Consider the following 16,732-nt stretch of genomic DNA (forward strand, 5'->3'; position numbering starts at 1 on the left):
GATCTGTGAACTTCTAGCGTCGCGTTTTGCCAGGTGAAAACGGTGATTCCATTCGTGGATGAGTAAACCGATGGAGAAAGAACTGTGCTTCCACGATGAAAAGCTTCATGCTCGTTGTTTGTTATGTGGTGTAATGCTGTTCAAGAAGCGGGAAGGAAAATAAAGAGGAAAGAAGACCTATAGGGCGTTCAGTTCATTAGCCTTGAGAAGCCCAAGTTATTTACCGAATTTAAATCGATAAGTTAAAGCAACGTATGACGATTGTTTTGTGTTTTTAATTACTAAAGAGAGTTACTTTTTGCTTCGAAAATAGATTATTGATAATTTGCACAAGTTATTTTGTGAAGGAAGCTAAGGTCTAAAACTTCGCGGACATTTTTTGATACTGTCTTCCTGAATCTCTGTATTTAAACTATGAAACGTCTCGAATATATCCATAGTGTACTAATTCATATGTATTTTTGAGTTTGTAGTTAGAAACTTCACTTTTTTCCTGCGTCGATAGAAATACCCTTTTCTTTCTTGTAGATTGGTAGTTCACTGATTATGAACTTATAACGAAACACTAGTTCTTGAGGATCTATTTCTGTGCAAGTATACATTTTTGATCTATTAAAGTTGCTGATGGGAGTGAACAAAAGCAAAACTTGTTTGTTCGAAACAATTTAAAAAAAAGTATCGTGTTTTTTAACTGAATAAAATATATGAATTATATTTACTTGATAGGGATAGGTAACTAGAATTCGAGAAGTAAGCGAAATGAATTGTAGCGTCTTATGAAATCTCCGATCTACTCGTATCTACGTAAGTCTAATTTCGTCGCTTGCAATAAAAACATTCAAGAGACTCCTTTCAGAGGTGAGTCTAATTTCGTCCAGACCTTCGATAAAATCCGAGATCAGAATCGCCCATTTTGGCGAAAATTGAATGCAAATCGATGTTGAAGAGCTGTGGAAAATCGAGATGGTTTCGGGGAGATGGTGTTACACGGAACGGAAGGTTTTGTTCCATGGAACGATTCTGCTCACGAGCACGCCGTTTCGTATTTTAGTCTCGCGTTAACGGACGCGACAGGTGCAGCAGGGTGGCGGCGAGAGGGAGGAAGAGGGAGAGATGCTGCACGACGCCGACGCCGATAGTGGTAGCGGCGGTGACGACAGTAGCGGCTATTAACTATGTTTTTCGTGTCTGCTACCGTGAAACGTGTCTACTCGCTGTGCTCTCTTTGCTCCGCTTCGTTGCCGCGTGTGCGCCAATGTGATTTTCTGATCCCGTCACGGAAATACGCCGCTGTCGTTGCCCGGCGAATCCCGCAAGAATCTAAAGTCGTTATGCGCTGGCCAAGCGAAATGCCGTTCTTGCTGCCCTGACTCTCAGGCTTACAGAATGTTCTAACAACTACGCCAGGTCATTCTGAATCGAGAAAGTCGTATGCAGTATAGCTCCCTTTCTACTCGTTATTGAGATAAGCGTTGCTTCATCCTGATGGCGGGTCCTACTCACTGACAAAGAGCAGTACATAAATTGTTTTAGATGTTCATAGCAGTTCTGCATCTCGATCGCTTCATTTCTAGTCGGTTCGTGTCATGTTCTTTGTATTTTTAAGTTGAAAATACTCTGATGTTGTATTCAGTGTCTTCGTTGTAGCGATAACAGTAAAGCTTCATAGAGTTCCTTATTTGAATATCAGTAACGCGGAAACGAGAATAAAATTATAGTGGTGTTATTTCTTTGGGAATGTTTGGATCGTTCCTACTGCTAATTGTTTGAATAAGAGCAAACGGATGGCGTTATCGGTATTTGATAGCAAGTATGTTCGATTTCTTGTCGAGATAAACGGGATATAGTCGTTTAATGTAAAGCAGGTTAGCTGATAATACATCCAGGATTCTTTCCTGTTGCCTTATATTGTATCGTGTAATTCTACTGTTGTGACTAGTATGTCTTTGCTATCTCATTTCATGCGAAGTTTAGTCTACTTACGAGGTGATGTTTATAGAACTCGGTAAGCTGAACGCACTCATATCTTCCTTGGATGATATACAGCTAATATTTCACGAAATATTAAAAATTCCAGTTTGAAAATTTGAATGTTAAATTCGAACATTTTTATACTCCTGCAACAATCTATATATTGTGAACCCAAGTTTCGAGTTAAGTCGAGATTACTTATTTCAGTTCAATCGACCGAGACGTTTGCCCCTGTGTTGATCCTACACGGAGGGGTGAATGTTTTTCAGTCATGTCTTTCGGCAGAAGGCAAGAGGTCGCATTGTCCAAGTGCCTGACCTTCTTTTTCGCTAGGCACGCGATCCCCAGCGTGCCACGAGTTCATTCGATCCATTCGTTGGCACTGTCTACGGATGCTGCGTGTCGCGGTGAGCCAGAGGGTTCGATTTATATTTATCGTAGTCCCTTCTTCCCAGTTGGCTCTTTTCAGGCTAACTCGAGCGACGGGTTTTACGTTAATGCGACGAAACACGTTATTAAGAGTGGACAGAATGGAAAACTCATGGAATCAGACGACATACGTTAACGGAGGCAATCACCGTGTTGGGGGGAGCAATCAGCGTGTTGGGATGCCAGTCTGACTCGATTAGTTGCATTGTTAGGTTCCGGAATCGATTCGAGTCGACGACATGAGAGAAGACAGACAGACAGACAGACAGACGGGTTTCTGTGCCGGTCAGAGACAAGGCAGGCACACGGAGGAGCAAGCAGACAGACTAGCAGGTCCTCGTGTATTACTTCTAGCCCACAAACTGCACCTCTTCTCCTTCCCGATATTACCTCTCTGATATCCGCGAGAGAGCTTGCCGGAATATCTTATGTAGAGCCGTCTAAACGTTTACCATTCCAGCCGAGTGGAAATTCATTTAATTGCCTCGAAAGATCAAGAGCTCTTCTCCCCCTTTGGCTGGGTATCTCTTACGTACGCCGCCTCTTTGGGGTCCTTTTTTCTCTCTTTCGACTGGTCCCTTGAGAGGCGCAGTTTTCACATACCTATGTATGTACGTATCTGGGGATTATCGATTGGGGATATTCTTTCCTTCCTGCTACGTCCTTTTTCATAGTCTCATAGGATGAAAGAGAAATAATTCAACTTTGGCGGCGTCGTCGTGGAGGTTTACGATGGAGTCCCTTGCTACGAGCTTTTAACAATTTTCAATTAATTAATTGGAAATTTGTTCTCTGTGTATTATGGTGAAGGTATAGGCAATTTTATACGATACAGAGATCATGTGGGTTAAATAAATACCTGAAAGCCTTAAGAGTAAGCACTGTAGTCCAATATTTGAGTATTCAAAGTTTTAAGATTCCTAATACTTAAATTGTCTGGTTTGTTTCTTTTAAATTCTTGAAGTCTTTGTAGGGTAACACTAACTCCGATAAATAAGTTGAGGGGAGGGAGTTCTTGGTTGCCGTTGTGTTCGACTATGGAATCAGTACATTCATGGGTATTTGGTGGAGCCTCGAACATATAATACACAACCAATAAAACCGCAAAGAATTTCTTTTTTTTCTTTTCTTTCTACTTATATCCAAATAAAAAGACAATAAATTTTTTTACTTGTACAAACTTCTAGATTCTGCATCTCAGAGCAGAAGTAAAAAAAGTTCGTACTTGTATGCCTACTGGAACAAGCGGAAATTTAACCAAAGCAAGATAGCTAAAAGTCATTCACAGGGTCACGTCCCGTTCCATCTAATTTGCCTCACAATCGCAGATAAAGCTGTAGTCAAATATACAATTCACGTGTCCCCAGGGATGAATAAGTGTCGTAGGTGATGAAATCTATGGACCCCATACATTCTCAAAAGCCGACCGAGCCACCTTTTAAAGCTCGAGAAACCGGCTGTTGTGTCCATACGCCTGCGGTCGCGGCGACTACATATAAATTACACCGGCAGGCTGACCCTAAAAATCGTACAGGTGCGGTGCCACCTAAGCTACCGTCAATCGCTTTCACGTAATTTACGGGCGAGCGGCATTAGCCGCAATGCCTGTCCACGTAATAGAACAGCCGGAACGGCTGACACTAAGGGAGCTGAACTCCGAAGGAAGGTACAGTGGAGCAGCCGAGGGGTGGCCGTGCCTATCCGTACAGGTCTCTGCACGGAGCGTGCATTTTCGTGCGTGTCGCCGGGGGTTGCAACTAGCCAGGAGGGCGATCAGGGACAGGGACGATGGGAGGCGCGCGAATACCATTCTGTGGTCAGTTCAGTGTGCACCTATACGCCTTCATGTGCTATCGATTCCTGGCCTGGAGCCCTGCTTCCTCTCCTGCCAGACAGACTACAGTCGTCTGTAGTTCATAGCTATTGGAGATAAACTCTTTTCTCCGTTTTCGGTCGTCCCTTTCCTACTTACTTTGCGATCCTCTGCTACTACTAGCTGTGTTTGCCTTCCTGGATATTTCAGTTGAGCGCTGGCTGACTCGTCTCCTCGAGTTCTTTGCTTCATTGATCCTCCGAGTGTCTAGCGTCGAGTGATTGAGAGTGGTCCCTTTTGGTAAATTGCATTCGCTGATGATTATTCTGAATTGGATGGAATAGTATTTAATTGATATAAGATAGCTCATAAATTCCCGGACGAGTTGTGTTTAGTGCGCCAGAATGGTGAATCAGATACTTTTCATTGTTTAAACGTAAACTTCACATGTTCTTGATGTTTTGGTTTGATGAGCAGATTGTTCAATTTGGATAATACAGTGTTTTCCTTGCTACAGACTTTTAGCAAATATACGTAAACTGTAAAGTTCCTGAGGTCATCTTAAGACATTGATAGCTGAGTGTTGTTTTGTCAAAGATGGAATAACAGCATATAATATGTTAAACTTGTTTGTTTTAAATAAAAGTCTGGGAATCATAGAGGTGTAAATCAAATTTTAAAACTCAGTTACTGACGTTTCTCACTTATAGACATTTAGCTTTATAGTTCACTACAAAAAAAGGGAGTCTCCTAGTTTGCTAACAAACGAGGAAATATTACATTTAGCGTTATTGTATTTACTTCGACGTACCACTGGCCGCAGGATTTCTGAAGCGACAATAATTTTGAGTAACACAATAAGGATTTTTGGACGACTGCACTGCAGATGTAACATGGAAGATTTAGAAAACGCAATTTCGATGATAATGTCCAGAAATCCTCAAATGCATAGATTTAGACGAACGAAAAAGGAGACTTTCTTTTTTTAAAGACTCTGTGAATTACCTTACATGACATTTGATAATGCCTATACTTGTATAAAGTCTCGTAGTAATGTAAATTCAGTCTAGCCACCTGTAAACAAATTCAACCAATAGGAATTAGCCATAATTTACCTTTTGTATTCTCATGTAATATTAATACACAATTCTCCAGCCTCTCATAATACATGTACACTTCGCAGTAACACACATATCTTCATTCTTAACTTAATGAGCACAGTTATTCAAAGTCAAGGTTCAACTACTTATAGGAAATTAATTTGGAGTTCCACGCTGTTATAGTAATAGGAGTAAAGTTTGCTGTTATACATACATACTATATTCTGGAACTATTTAGAGCGAACGAGTTTTGCTTGCTGTATGTATATCGTCATCTACATATTTAGGAAGACCATTAATGGACTACTAAGGAAAAAGTTAATCTCAGAAATGTGTCTCTGATTATAAACTTGGTAGTGAACCTGAAGTCTATAGCGAGGATACACTATTTACAAAAATTGATTGTAAGTACATAGTAGCAAGTAAAAATAAGTATTTATCTGTATATCATTTTCACATTCTGAGTCTCCAAAGTTACACCAAAGAAGGTACATATTTCTCTGTAATATGATGAATCAATTATGTCTTCTTCTATAGTTAAAATCAAGACGTAGATTAAAGGACTTAGTACTATACAAAGCTATGTAATTATCACCTTTACTTTCATGACACTCATGTATGCGTGACATATTTTCCTTCATTGTGAATAAGATTAATTTACCCAATTACAAATGCTATTAGTAAAAATTATAGCAACATCTACTAGAAATAAAGAAAACATTATACATAGAATAAATATAAAAATCAACTAAACATATTTTTTTAAGCAGAAGTCACTGCTAATGTCGTCGAATTTTTAATGAATTTAACGCGACAGTCAGTGTTAGATACACTACATATGTATGTGTTCATTCGAAACTTTCGTCACCCTTTTACCTCTTGCTGTGTACGTATAAACGTCTAGATTGCGATTTTCTGATACATATTTTATTCATGTCCAGTTCCATACATATCAATTCCGTGCATTTCATGGAAAAACGAAGATTCTTTGTCGCGACAAGAGCGCCTTGGAGTTAGACACGCGTGTCGTCTCGCCGGCCACGTGCACCACACACGAGGGAGGAAAGGAATACGTGACTGGCGTGCACGCATTGCGTGACACCATACGTCACACGATGTGTATTCACGGGTGCAGCGCGTGTCCTCCATTTTTAAATACAATAAAAGACACCGGTGCGTACAACGGTCAGTTAGGTAATGCTGTTGCGAAACCTGTGGGCCCATTGTCGATCGTGCACACGCTGCTCTTTGATATTCACTCATGAGTCATCGTTTATGACACGACGCGTAATACTGTTCGTGTTTGGGTGCTTTTACTTTCGTTCGCATTCGGTGTTCCGTGTCGTGGAGACGCGACGTCGCCGATTGTCTCAGGAAGAACATCGATTAGAGCCTTGTTAATGTCTGTACGTCAACTCTCTGTAGTTGCTTCTTGTTTTCTTCTGCGTGCTTATGTAGTTAGCAATCAAGTAACCTTGGATACACCAGGGGTGGTATAAAAGTAACGATCACGGGGTTCATGACTCTGTTTACGCGTGGTGGTGAATGAAAGTCGAATGAAAAAGTTGCCTGCGTATATTATACGTCGAAAGGGTTCTGAAAAAAGTTCTCTCGCAAAAAGTTGTGGAAATTTTGGTCAATCAAATTGCGTTTGGGGACGAAGCGTTTTTCCCACTTTTCCTCCCGTTACTGTGTAAACACGATACGACGCATAGAGAAGTACTATACAGTGACCTATACTAACAACAGGCAAACCGGGAAAAGCACTCCGTGCACAGAGGGATTTCAATGCAAGTGATTGTCCAAAACTTCAATAGTGTTTCATAAAAAAGTTATTGGTTAACGATATATGACTTCTCTTTACTTTCTACTTTTTCTTCTTTGACAGCACGAAAAAAAAAGAGAAAAGTAATTGATATTGTATTATTAGGAATGAATTTTGCTTCAATTCGTACAAATTATTCAATATTCTACATATAGGGTAATGCATTTGAATGGAATATCCATATAAATATCTTTGACATTTATACATACAGATATGCACAGTTGCACTCTTTAACGTTTTTAAAAACTACTTTTTGAGGTTTTAATATCTTTTTATTTATTCTATTACTTTTTGAGGTATTTATATTTACAGTTTTGTGTAAGAAAAGGATATGTAAAAAAATGAAAAGTGTCATAAGAATGTGGCATTTTGATTATCTATAGCTTTTAAAAACCAGAATTCTAAGAAGAAATTTCTAAAATGAATAATAATAACTTTTTAATAGCTTATAAAATCTTAAAAAATTTGTTAAATAAGTTAAGATTTTAATAGTTTAAATACTATTATAAAAAGTGTTTTTTTATTAAAAGGCGCGAATAATAAGAATGATTTATTCCCATTGAAGATCAGTACCAGTCCAAACATTATATTTTAAGATATTTGATCCTAACATGTAGTTCTGTGCATTTTACATATCTAGTCCCCAGAGCCAAAGTGTATTAAGTCATATGATAATGACATATAATTTTCAGATTATTTGTAAATGACGAATTTCAGATTTGTACTGTTCTTCAAGTTACTGATTTAATTATTACATACAATAACAATGTAGAATTTCTACATACATATTATGTATGAAAAATATTGGACCTTCTGCATTGAAAACATTGAATGGTTTATCCTATATCTTGCATACAGTACCACACTAACAAAAATATTATTTAGTAATATCATTGACAGTACCTCAATCACTCAAAACTTCCTCGGTTTACTATTCCTTCTTTTGCAGCATTCGTGACTGAAAGATGACAATGTACATTGATGCTCTAATTTGTCAATTACCTTCAGTGTCAGTCTCTACAGAAAAATTCCCTAGGTTTCGCGTGAAGTATGCGCAGCAAACGTTTCACCACCGGCGAGTTTATAGGTCATCCAAATCGCAGAGCGTCCGTAAACCACGTTTCCGCTTTTCAAATCCGAGGCTAAGGCGCGGGGAGAATGATTTCCGCCTCGAATGCGGGATGTATGCCTCCTTCCGGCGTAACGCGCATCAAATGCGAGAAAAGATGGCAAAAAGGTCGCTTGGAAAAGTCGCGGCGATAACAAGTGAACTGGTACTTGAACAATAGCTGCGCGTGTACATCCATGCGTTAAAATACGACGATACGCGAACTTGCTGGAAGAGTTTTAATGATCCAACACAGTATTTTCCATCCAGGCCGTTTCTCTTGCCTTTTTTTTCTCCCGTCCAAAAATTTTATACCAAGTTCAATAGCGTAAATTCTCCCGTGTTTCGCTATTGTGGCATGAAATGCAGTCGAAATGGGGGATGTAGTAATTTGTGGTACGAGCTATAGGAGGATGGTTCTTCGTGAAAAAATGAATGTAGAAATTCCTCCACATAACCGAAAGCGAAGCTTATTTTCAGACAATCGACGTTGATCGTTCTTTTTTTCTTGTTTTTGAATGTGTAGAAAACATATGTTATCTGAATAATGAGGTGAATACAAGTGTGTGAATAAGAGAATATTCGGATAATAGAATAAATAATGTTTTACTTTCTAATAAATGGAGCAGAAATAAATTTACTGATAGATTTATTTTTCGAAGTTAAGGTACTTTAGAAAGTGTATATAAGACACATATCACATAAATTTTATAGTTTCGTCTTATGTCGATAAAGCTATTTTCACTTAATTGGCAAGATCTTTCTCGTGAAAATAATTCAAACACAAGCTCGAATTGATTATATTTAGTTCGAATTAATTTATTCGAATTCTTATTAGCAATCAAAGTAGAATCTAGTTACTAGAATCTAAACACGTATTTATCAGTACGTTCGAAATTCACGGAATCCTTTTTCTTTGACATCAAATAAAAATGATAAGAATTTTAGTTTGTAGACGGTGATTATCACTCGACAACACTGATAATATTCATGAAGTAGTTTGCTGTTTTATTCATAGTTTAACGTTAGCTATATCAACTCCATCCAATGTATCTATTCTTTTAAAATATTTAAAAATTTCATCTTAGGAAAGAGTAATAGAAGTATTGACAATGGATATAGGGAATAATAAAATTAAATTCTATTTTATGAAAAATTCGTGGGACTATAGTATTATACAGATGTTTGGCGTAACTACAAAAAATAAAATAGGTATTCAAATAATTATGTGTATTCAAGAATTATGGGTATGATTAAAAGTGTTTCTACTCTAGTTGCCATAGAATAACAATTACAAGTTACAAAACATCGCGAAGGGCTGACAATTTCTAAAAACTTTTTTTTAGATTCTCTTATAACACAGCAATTTCTTATGCACAGTCACTACGTAAAAATTGAATACAAAATTACTTTCTTGACTCACAAATCATCGTTGTTGTCGCATTATGTATTGGTCTATGGTACAGTGTGCCTACAGTATTAAGTCTTTCAGTTACGAACGTCATCGTCTTTACTAATATGCTCTTTTTGAGCGTAATGAAATTACGCGCAAGCTGGGAGTTAATATACTTTTTTGACTCACTGTATGTCTGACTGTGTAGAAGAGGAGGCTCATTCGAAAGTTCGCGAGGCTAACGCCGTGATTGCTCGCGCGAGACGGTTCGTTCGGTGGATACCACAAGTCGGAGAAAGACTGTGCTCATACGTTCCAGTGTATGTAGCGCAGTTTAATAATAGTACAGTCGCACGTCTCTGTCCCTTCGCCTCTTTGCTAGAAAATACTTACCATATTTCCCGCGTGTGGTCTCCGCGTAGTTACATCATTTGACGCTGAAATGGTCCTTGAGACGATGCTCGAGTATAAAAACGTGTTTTCACTAAAAACTCTGTGTTGTGTGAACGTATGTATAGAGGCACATGTTCCATATGACAGGAGAATTTTCTCGCGGACGCCTGCGATGACTTTCGACGTTTCGGCTGACATTCCTTTTGGAACGGGGATAGTTTCTGTTTTTGTTGCTTCTGATGGAGGAGGACCCGTCGGGACGCTTTTATAAGATTGTTAGCGGGGAAAAGACAGCTTTAGTACGCCCGCGTAAAAATAGTACCGATGTAGAAGATACTTTATTATCATATGCGCGCGGAGAAGAATTTTTGGGGATTTTCAGTAAACTATATTTCATGGTTATAAGTGAAACTAAAGTGTTTTAGTAGTTAATAGTGCAAAATTGAATTTTCGAACGGTTTCATTATGATGAATTTATACCAAACGAGTGAATGCTCGGTTTTTCCCCCACTTTAACAAAATTCAAGTTACACGAGCATTCTTCCATTCATTTGTCGATTCTAATTAATTTTTGTAATAATTGAATTTTGTCCTGAAGTAGGAGGAGAGTGAGCATAAACTCGTTTGGTTTAAATATACCATTACAAGTTGTCTTTTCTTGGAATTTATTGGTTTGACCGATTGTAGCACTTGCTCAATATACCCTCGCGATTTGTTGTCAGCAATAAGCTTATAAAGCAGAAAACCTTGCCATTGAAGTTAATTCATGTACTTACTAACCATTTATACTTGTTCCATCGGAAATAAATCTAAAAGGAAACTCTATTAACTCCTCAAAGGAAAGTGAAAGAGAAAGCGATGAGCTTATAACGATATGCTGCCTAGAATATCGAGAGCACCATAAACTAATAAACTTGAAGACAGGCAAGAAATTGATAACTTTCTGATTTATGCATATTCGTTAACCGCTACTCGTTATTGCATTTATTATTCATTTATTAATCAACTTTCCATTATTTTTTTCTCAATTTAGAAGATACCACTTAATGAATAACATTCCTTGTGAGTTTATTAATGTGAAATATGTATACGAGATCCTTTATAACCTTTTCGAACCCATAGGGAATGTTTGCCTCTAGAGACCAAAAAAGCATCGAATACATATATCGAACATCTGCCTATAGCGTATTTGTATATATCGTATCGCATGTAATTGAGGGCAAAGCGAAAGCTACTCCGCGTCATCCAATTTCTTTAAAAGCCAGCTACCATCCAAATTTACTGCCATACTGCATCCCTAACTCTTATTTCAATTTTGACTTTCCATTTTATTTATTGCATGATCTTGCAGCGTTAAAAGAGCATGTGCGTTTCAGCTCTGACGATGAGAGTCAGAGCACATTTTTGCTCGTTCTATTAGAGAACTGGGACTGTGAAGGGTATCAAATCGAGCGTTAGTAATAAGTAATTTTATAGTCTCGGGAAAGAGGTTACGACAAAAGTAATGCTTTACTGTAGTGTTTACTAATACTTTATTAAAAACGTTCGACTCATGGTTAGGAATGTTATGTAACAAGCGATAGAAATAATTAGAACATTAGAAATGATATTGAAAGCTGGTCATTATTGGTGCAATATTGTCATATCTCAGCATTTGAACACTAGGACGATTAAAACATTTAGTGAATATGATTCAAATGTTATTTAAGTCCTTGAGTAATAGAATATTTCATGAAATAATGTAAATGACGGTTGTAAATGACGCTGGATTGGTGAAATAGTGTTTATATGACCGATATTAAACGATGAAATATATTTCTTTTAATATCATTATCATAAATCACTTCTGCTTTTGAATATCTCTATCTGTGGGCACCTACTTTTATGTATTTATACTATAACTTTAACTTGTTTTTGCTTCTAAGTAGATTTTTTTAAGACAAACTCGTTTTTGATTACTTTGTTTTTTTCATAATTAAACAAACCATGATTCTAGCTATATTTCTAAATGTCCATATTGGAATATTTACATTTCTTAGTATTTGCATACCTATATTTCTAAACACTTCTATATCATAATATCCTTATTTATTTGTATTTGTTTTATTTTACATACACATATACCGTAAGAGTATCTTAATACTGTAGAATGAAATAATGTAGAATTCACTTCCTTCCGTGCAAAATCCAGTGACATGAACTGTTAGGGAGGCTTGAAAAATTGCTAGAATTATAGAGGCATGTACATCGTTGACGGGGAGAATGGTCAGATCTGCGGTTGAACGCTTGCATAATGTCAGAGTGTGGGTACTCGAAAGTCCACAGGGAGAAAAGTTAAAGGCACGTGGAAAGTCGTTAAATTTAATTGCAACCATTTGATGGACGACGAGACGACTAGACACCTGTTTGCTCTCTCCTTTTTAATACATTTGCGTGCATTACGGGAAATTGAAGAGCCTCTGTGCACATATCAAAGTTCCGCTATGTTCCTATCGTTACTTTGTTTATTACTGCGCTCGTCTTCAATAGAGGAATGTAAGGCACTGGTTGATAAAGATTTATTATTTCATCGTTATATCTTCGGTTCTGTAGTCACTATAGCATTAAGTTATTTAAAGCAAACGAGTCAAACTTATTATGCACTGTCACTTACTTAACAAGACTGGACCAAGCTAGCACTATGCAACTTAGCCTCAGAAAACTTTTTTATGCACTCGTATGTTTATAGCGAGAAAACTCGAGCAATACCATGCCTATTATACATTTACTTATTATACATTTATATATGTACTTGCTATAAACACGCGACTTGATACTTGTGACGAGTTCATACGGACAGGAAATATTATTTTGAAATTAATTTATGCAGTGGTACACATTTTTGTCTTACCAAATTTAAAAGTGGAAGAATCTAAGTAATACAGTACACGGAAACAATGGTCATACTGATCTTGCAAAAATGTCTTAAGTAGATTTAACAAAGATAGACTGTTGTAGAATCTGTTATGAATCTTTGTAAAATGAACAAAGGTAGCTTGGCTAGAGTAAGAGCAGTTTTGTTAAATTCATAAAGTCGACTCTTACTGATTCTATTAAACTAAAGCTTGTTAGAGTAAATTTTACAAGAGACTTCTACAACTTCAACTTAACATTTTTTCCGTGTACTTAAACTATTCTCATTGAGATATTTGCCACATTTTTAAATTATTCAGAGCAAACGAGCTCCTATTTTAATTTTTTATACATTATCTTTTATATCTTTGGTCAAAGTTCTCTATATTACCAATGCATAAGTTTCTTTATTATTTAAACTCGTCCATGAGCTTATAGTCAGGAAATATCATATTTCCAAGAAATAAAGAGAATGCTAATGAATTTAAATCGAGAGAATACTGTCTACCGAATTATTTGGAACGTGTTATAAACAATTTTATTCCTTAACTTCACCTCGTTCACCGCTCCGCTCGAAATCGAGCAGAAAAGGCAAAGAGTAATTAAATGTCTACTACGATCGTTTCGATGGCTGCAACCCAAACCGGCTGCTGAATGAGAAGGAAACAAACACGGCTGCAGCACGATCGAAGAGTATAGGAGAACGAGACGATTAGAGCCGCAATCGCGGCGTCATAAATTGTCAATTTGCCCGAGGTAAATAGCAGCATTACACAATTTTCCCAACGATTGTCCCTGGACTGTATTCACCGCAGGTCTATTGTCTCGTTTCTTCGTGCGTTTACGAGACCATTCAGCGCACGGTTACATCGATTGCATCACGGAACAAGCGTACATTGGGCTTGCTCGTCTAATCTAGCTTTCGGTGTTTCGCGAATAATACGGCCCCCGTTGTGCCTTGATCTTCCTTTCGAGAGCTCGTTATCCACCGACGGAATCGTATAAAAGGGGAGAACGATTAAGATGAAGAATTCACGGCGGCCACGGAAGAGTTGCGCTCTTGGGATTATTTCATCCCGCGAGGATCCGCCACCGCGAAATCTCCTCGAGATGCTGGCGGAGTTTCGCGATACGGTGGTGAAACCGCAATGCAAAAGGGCACGGGTGGTTTAGGAGGAGCCACGGGGTAAGAAAAAGAGCAGAAAAAGCGCGCTAGGTCGAAGAGGAGGAGAGTGGAAGTCGATACGGTGTTGAAGGTACTTGGGGTCTAAGCTGGCTATGCTTGCAGCCGCGAAAGGAAACGAGAGGGCAGAAACGGACGTGAAAAAGAGCTTAGTCGAGTGTGAAGCAGGGGAAGAGAAGGAGATATCCTATCTCGAAGATTATTGTATCCCTGGGAGACAGGGCTCGGGAGTGCTTCGAATTTTTCCTCGGCAATAATTCGGGTCAGCGGTATCAGCTGGTTGATGAGCTAGAAAAAGGCGAGAGTACTCGAATTTCTGTGTGGAGGAAGATTTTTAAATGAAACGTTGAAGGAGTAGCGACAATTCCAGCGGTATTGCAAATTTAAATCTATAAAATCGAAATAAAGTTGTTTAATTCTTTTTATTGCGAATTGCACTACTTTAGAAAACAAATTTCTGTTTGAAAGAGAATTACTTTGATGTCATGTTATGAGATATTTTAAAGCACCATACTACGTTTTGAAAAGTAATATTCGTTATAAATATATATGTTTGTATGCAGTGGAAGTGTGTGCAATTTGTTCTTTGTAAACTATAATTTTTAATTAGATATCATAATTATTTTTGAAAGTCCATTATGAAAGAAAACGATATGAATAGGTATTATAGATGATTGTAATCTATCTGTCGTAGTACACCTTGAGAATAAAATACGTATATTCTTATTCAATTCATGAGTAGACCATCTTAAAGTTCGATGTACACGAGCGATATTTTGACGCACGATTTCGTTACGATCATTTGTCTGTCTTCGTTATTTGTAATTGGGAAAACAAAGAAACACGTGATTGCAACGAAATCGTGCATCAAAATATCACTCGTGTGCATTTACCCTAAGCATAATTTTCATTTTTTGATTGTTTGTCACCTTGTAAAATTAGTTAAACCGAATACGCCAGTAGATACTTTTTTTTTGGAGGTATATAGGCAATTGTTTACTAAAGACTAACAATTAAAGTTGCTCAATATATTTCACTTTTTTGAATGATCTGAAGATTACAAGGTTAAAAAATTCCAAGACTCGAATGTTTGAATATTAGAAGATTTGTATGTCTGAATACTTATGAATTTGAGAAATGTTTGGATTTGTTTTAGTTCTGAAGAATATTACGAGAAAAATGAAATGCAAATTGAAATTCTACACAAAGTATAAGAGTTTGAGTTCTTAACAAAAAACCTACAGATGTTTGTAATAATCTTCAAACCATTTAAATCGAGAAGAAAGAGGCAATGAAATGTGCAAGCGATTCAACGATGATCGAGATAGCAGTATCGTTCACAATCGAACCATGATCTTGCACTTGAATAGCATAATCTCCTGGTAAATCCACAGAATCCTTTATAAAAGCAAATCCCTTATATCCAGGCCATATTTCAGAATCTATTCCTTTTCCACCATTTACGTCGTTTCGAATGTTTTCTAGTATTATGTGACTTTTATGACTTTCACAATTAATAGACTATCACAATACTGTCTGCGAGCGGAATTCTCGATACCACTTGCTTCTCTGTATTTTATATACATAGACTCGTACTAGTGAAAGTTGCAGTTTACCGAGATTGAGCTACTGAGAATGTATCAAAGCAGAGCTTGATTACCTTATAACGAGGAAACGCTGTAGTGGCAGCAAAGTGGAAGAAGTCGATCTCATATGTGGTCGAATGAATGGGTTTGATATGCACGTGCAGACTTGTCTAGCTTGTGGCTTTAGGAGCCTATCTTTTGGGAGCTCAGAGTTGCATAGCTATTGGGAGCCAGAAACCATGTCTTTGAGAGCAGTGGAATTTTTTGAACGGTTTCTTTTGAAGTAATCTATGAGTGTAAAGGCCATAAGTACCCAGCATATGAGTCTTCAATGAACCCGTTGTACATATATGTACTATATTATTGGCTCTCTGTACAGCTCTCACGTGGCTCTAGAGGCGATAAGGAACGTTGCAGCTCCGAAACCAATCAGCCGAATAGACCTGACCTAGTGCCATATAGTGAATTAGGACTTGGTAAACTTTTTTGTAAAAAGTCAAATATTAGATACCTTTAGATTTTGCCAAAGAGATAAGATTGATATTCTTATATAGGACGATATTTGCACTATTTTTAGTATTTGCTTAGGAATAAGATGAATTGAATTTTTCTTTATAATTAATTAATTTTTAAAAGAAATATTTCAAATGTGAAAAAATTAGCTTCATTTTATAGGTTGAATAAAAACACGTGGCAGACCGTAGCTCGTTGGTCCTAATAAGTAGTAGATGATCTAACAAAGATGACAGGAAATTATCCTGTCAGTAATTTATGCAATATAACGAAAAATAACCCAGTATCCACTTTTCCTTTGAGTTTTATTTTTCGTTCAAATTCGCGAATCAAAGTGATTGTGGAGGGGTGGAGTCAAGGAGCAAGTAGAAGGATCGATATACATAGTGGAGGAAGCCCGTAGAATAGTGGGAGTTGAAGAAGTTTTGAACGACGAAAAGGGATGAAATCGTGAAGACACAATAAGAGGAAGTGAAAAAAATATAGAGGACTGTAAGAGTGAAGCAGAAACTAGTAAAGGAAGAGA

The 16,732-nt window shown here is 37.4% G+C and overlaps 1 protein-coding gene across 9 annotated transcripts in view; it reads left to right on the forward strand.

Annotated features, from left to right (window-relative positions):
- LOC143186146 (protein muscleblind) overlaps positions 1-16,732 on the forward strand; it is a 507,931-nt gene that overhangs the window by 39,477 nt on the left and 451,722 nt on the right. Inside the window, exon 4 of one of the 9 annotated variants that reach the window (XM_076389612.1) lies at positions 34-480. The exons of the other annotated variants lie outside the window; for them this stretch is intronic. Coding sequence (XP_076245727.1) covers positions 34-66 — 33 coding nt within the window. The 3' untranslated portion in view covers positions 67-480. Of the gene's footprint in view, positions 1-33; positions 481-16,732 lie in introns of those variants that run through there. 9 annotated transcript variants of the gene reach the window in all.

The sequence above is a fragment of the Calliopsis andreniformis genome, chromosome 12 (genome assembly GCF_051401765.1).
Source record: "Calliopsis andreniformis isolate RMS-2024a chromosome 12, iyCalAndr_principal, whole genome shotgun sequence".
In the NCBI taxonomy this organism is placed as follows: domain Eukaryota; kingdom Metazoa; phylum Arthropoda; class Insecta; order Hymenoptera; family Andrenidae; genus Calliopsis; species Calliopsis andreniformis.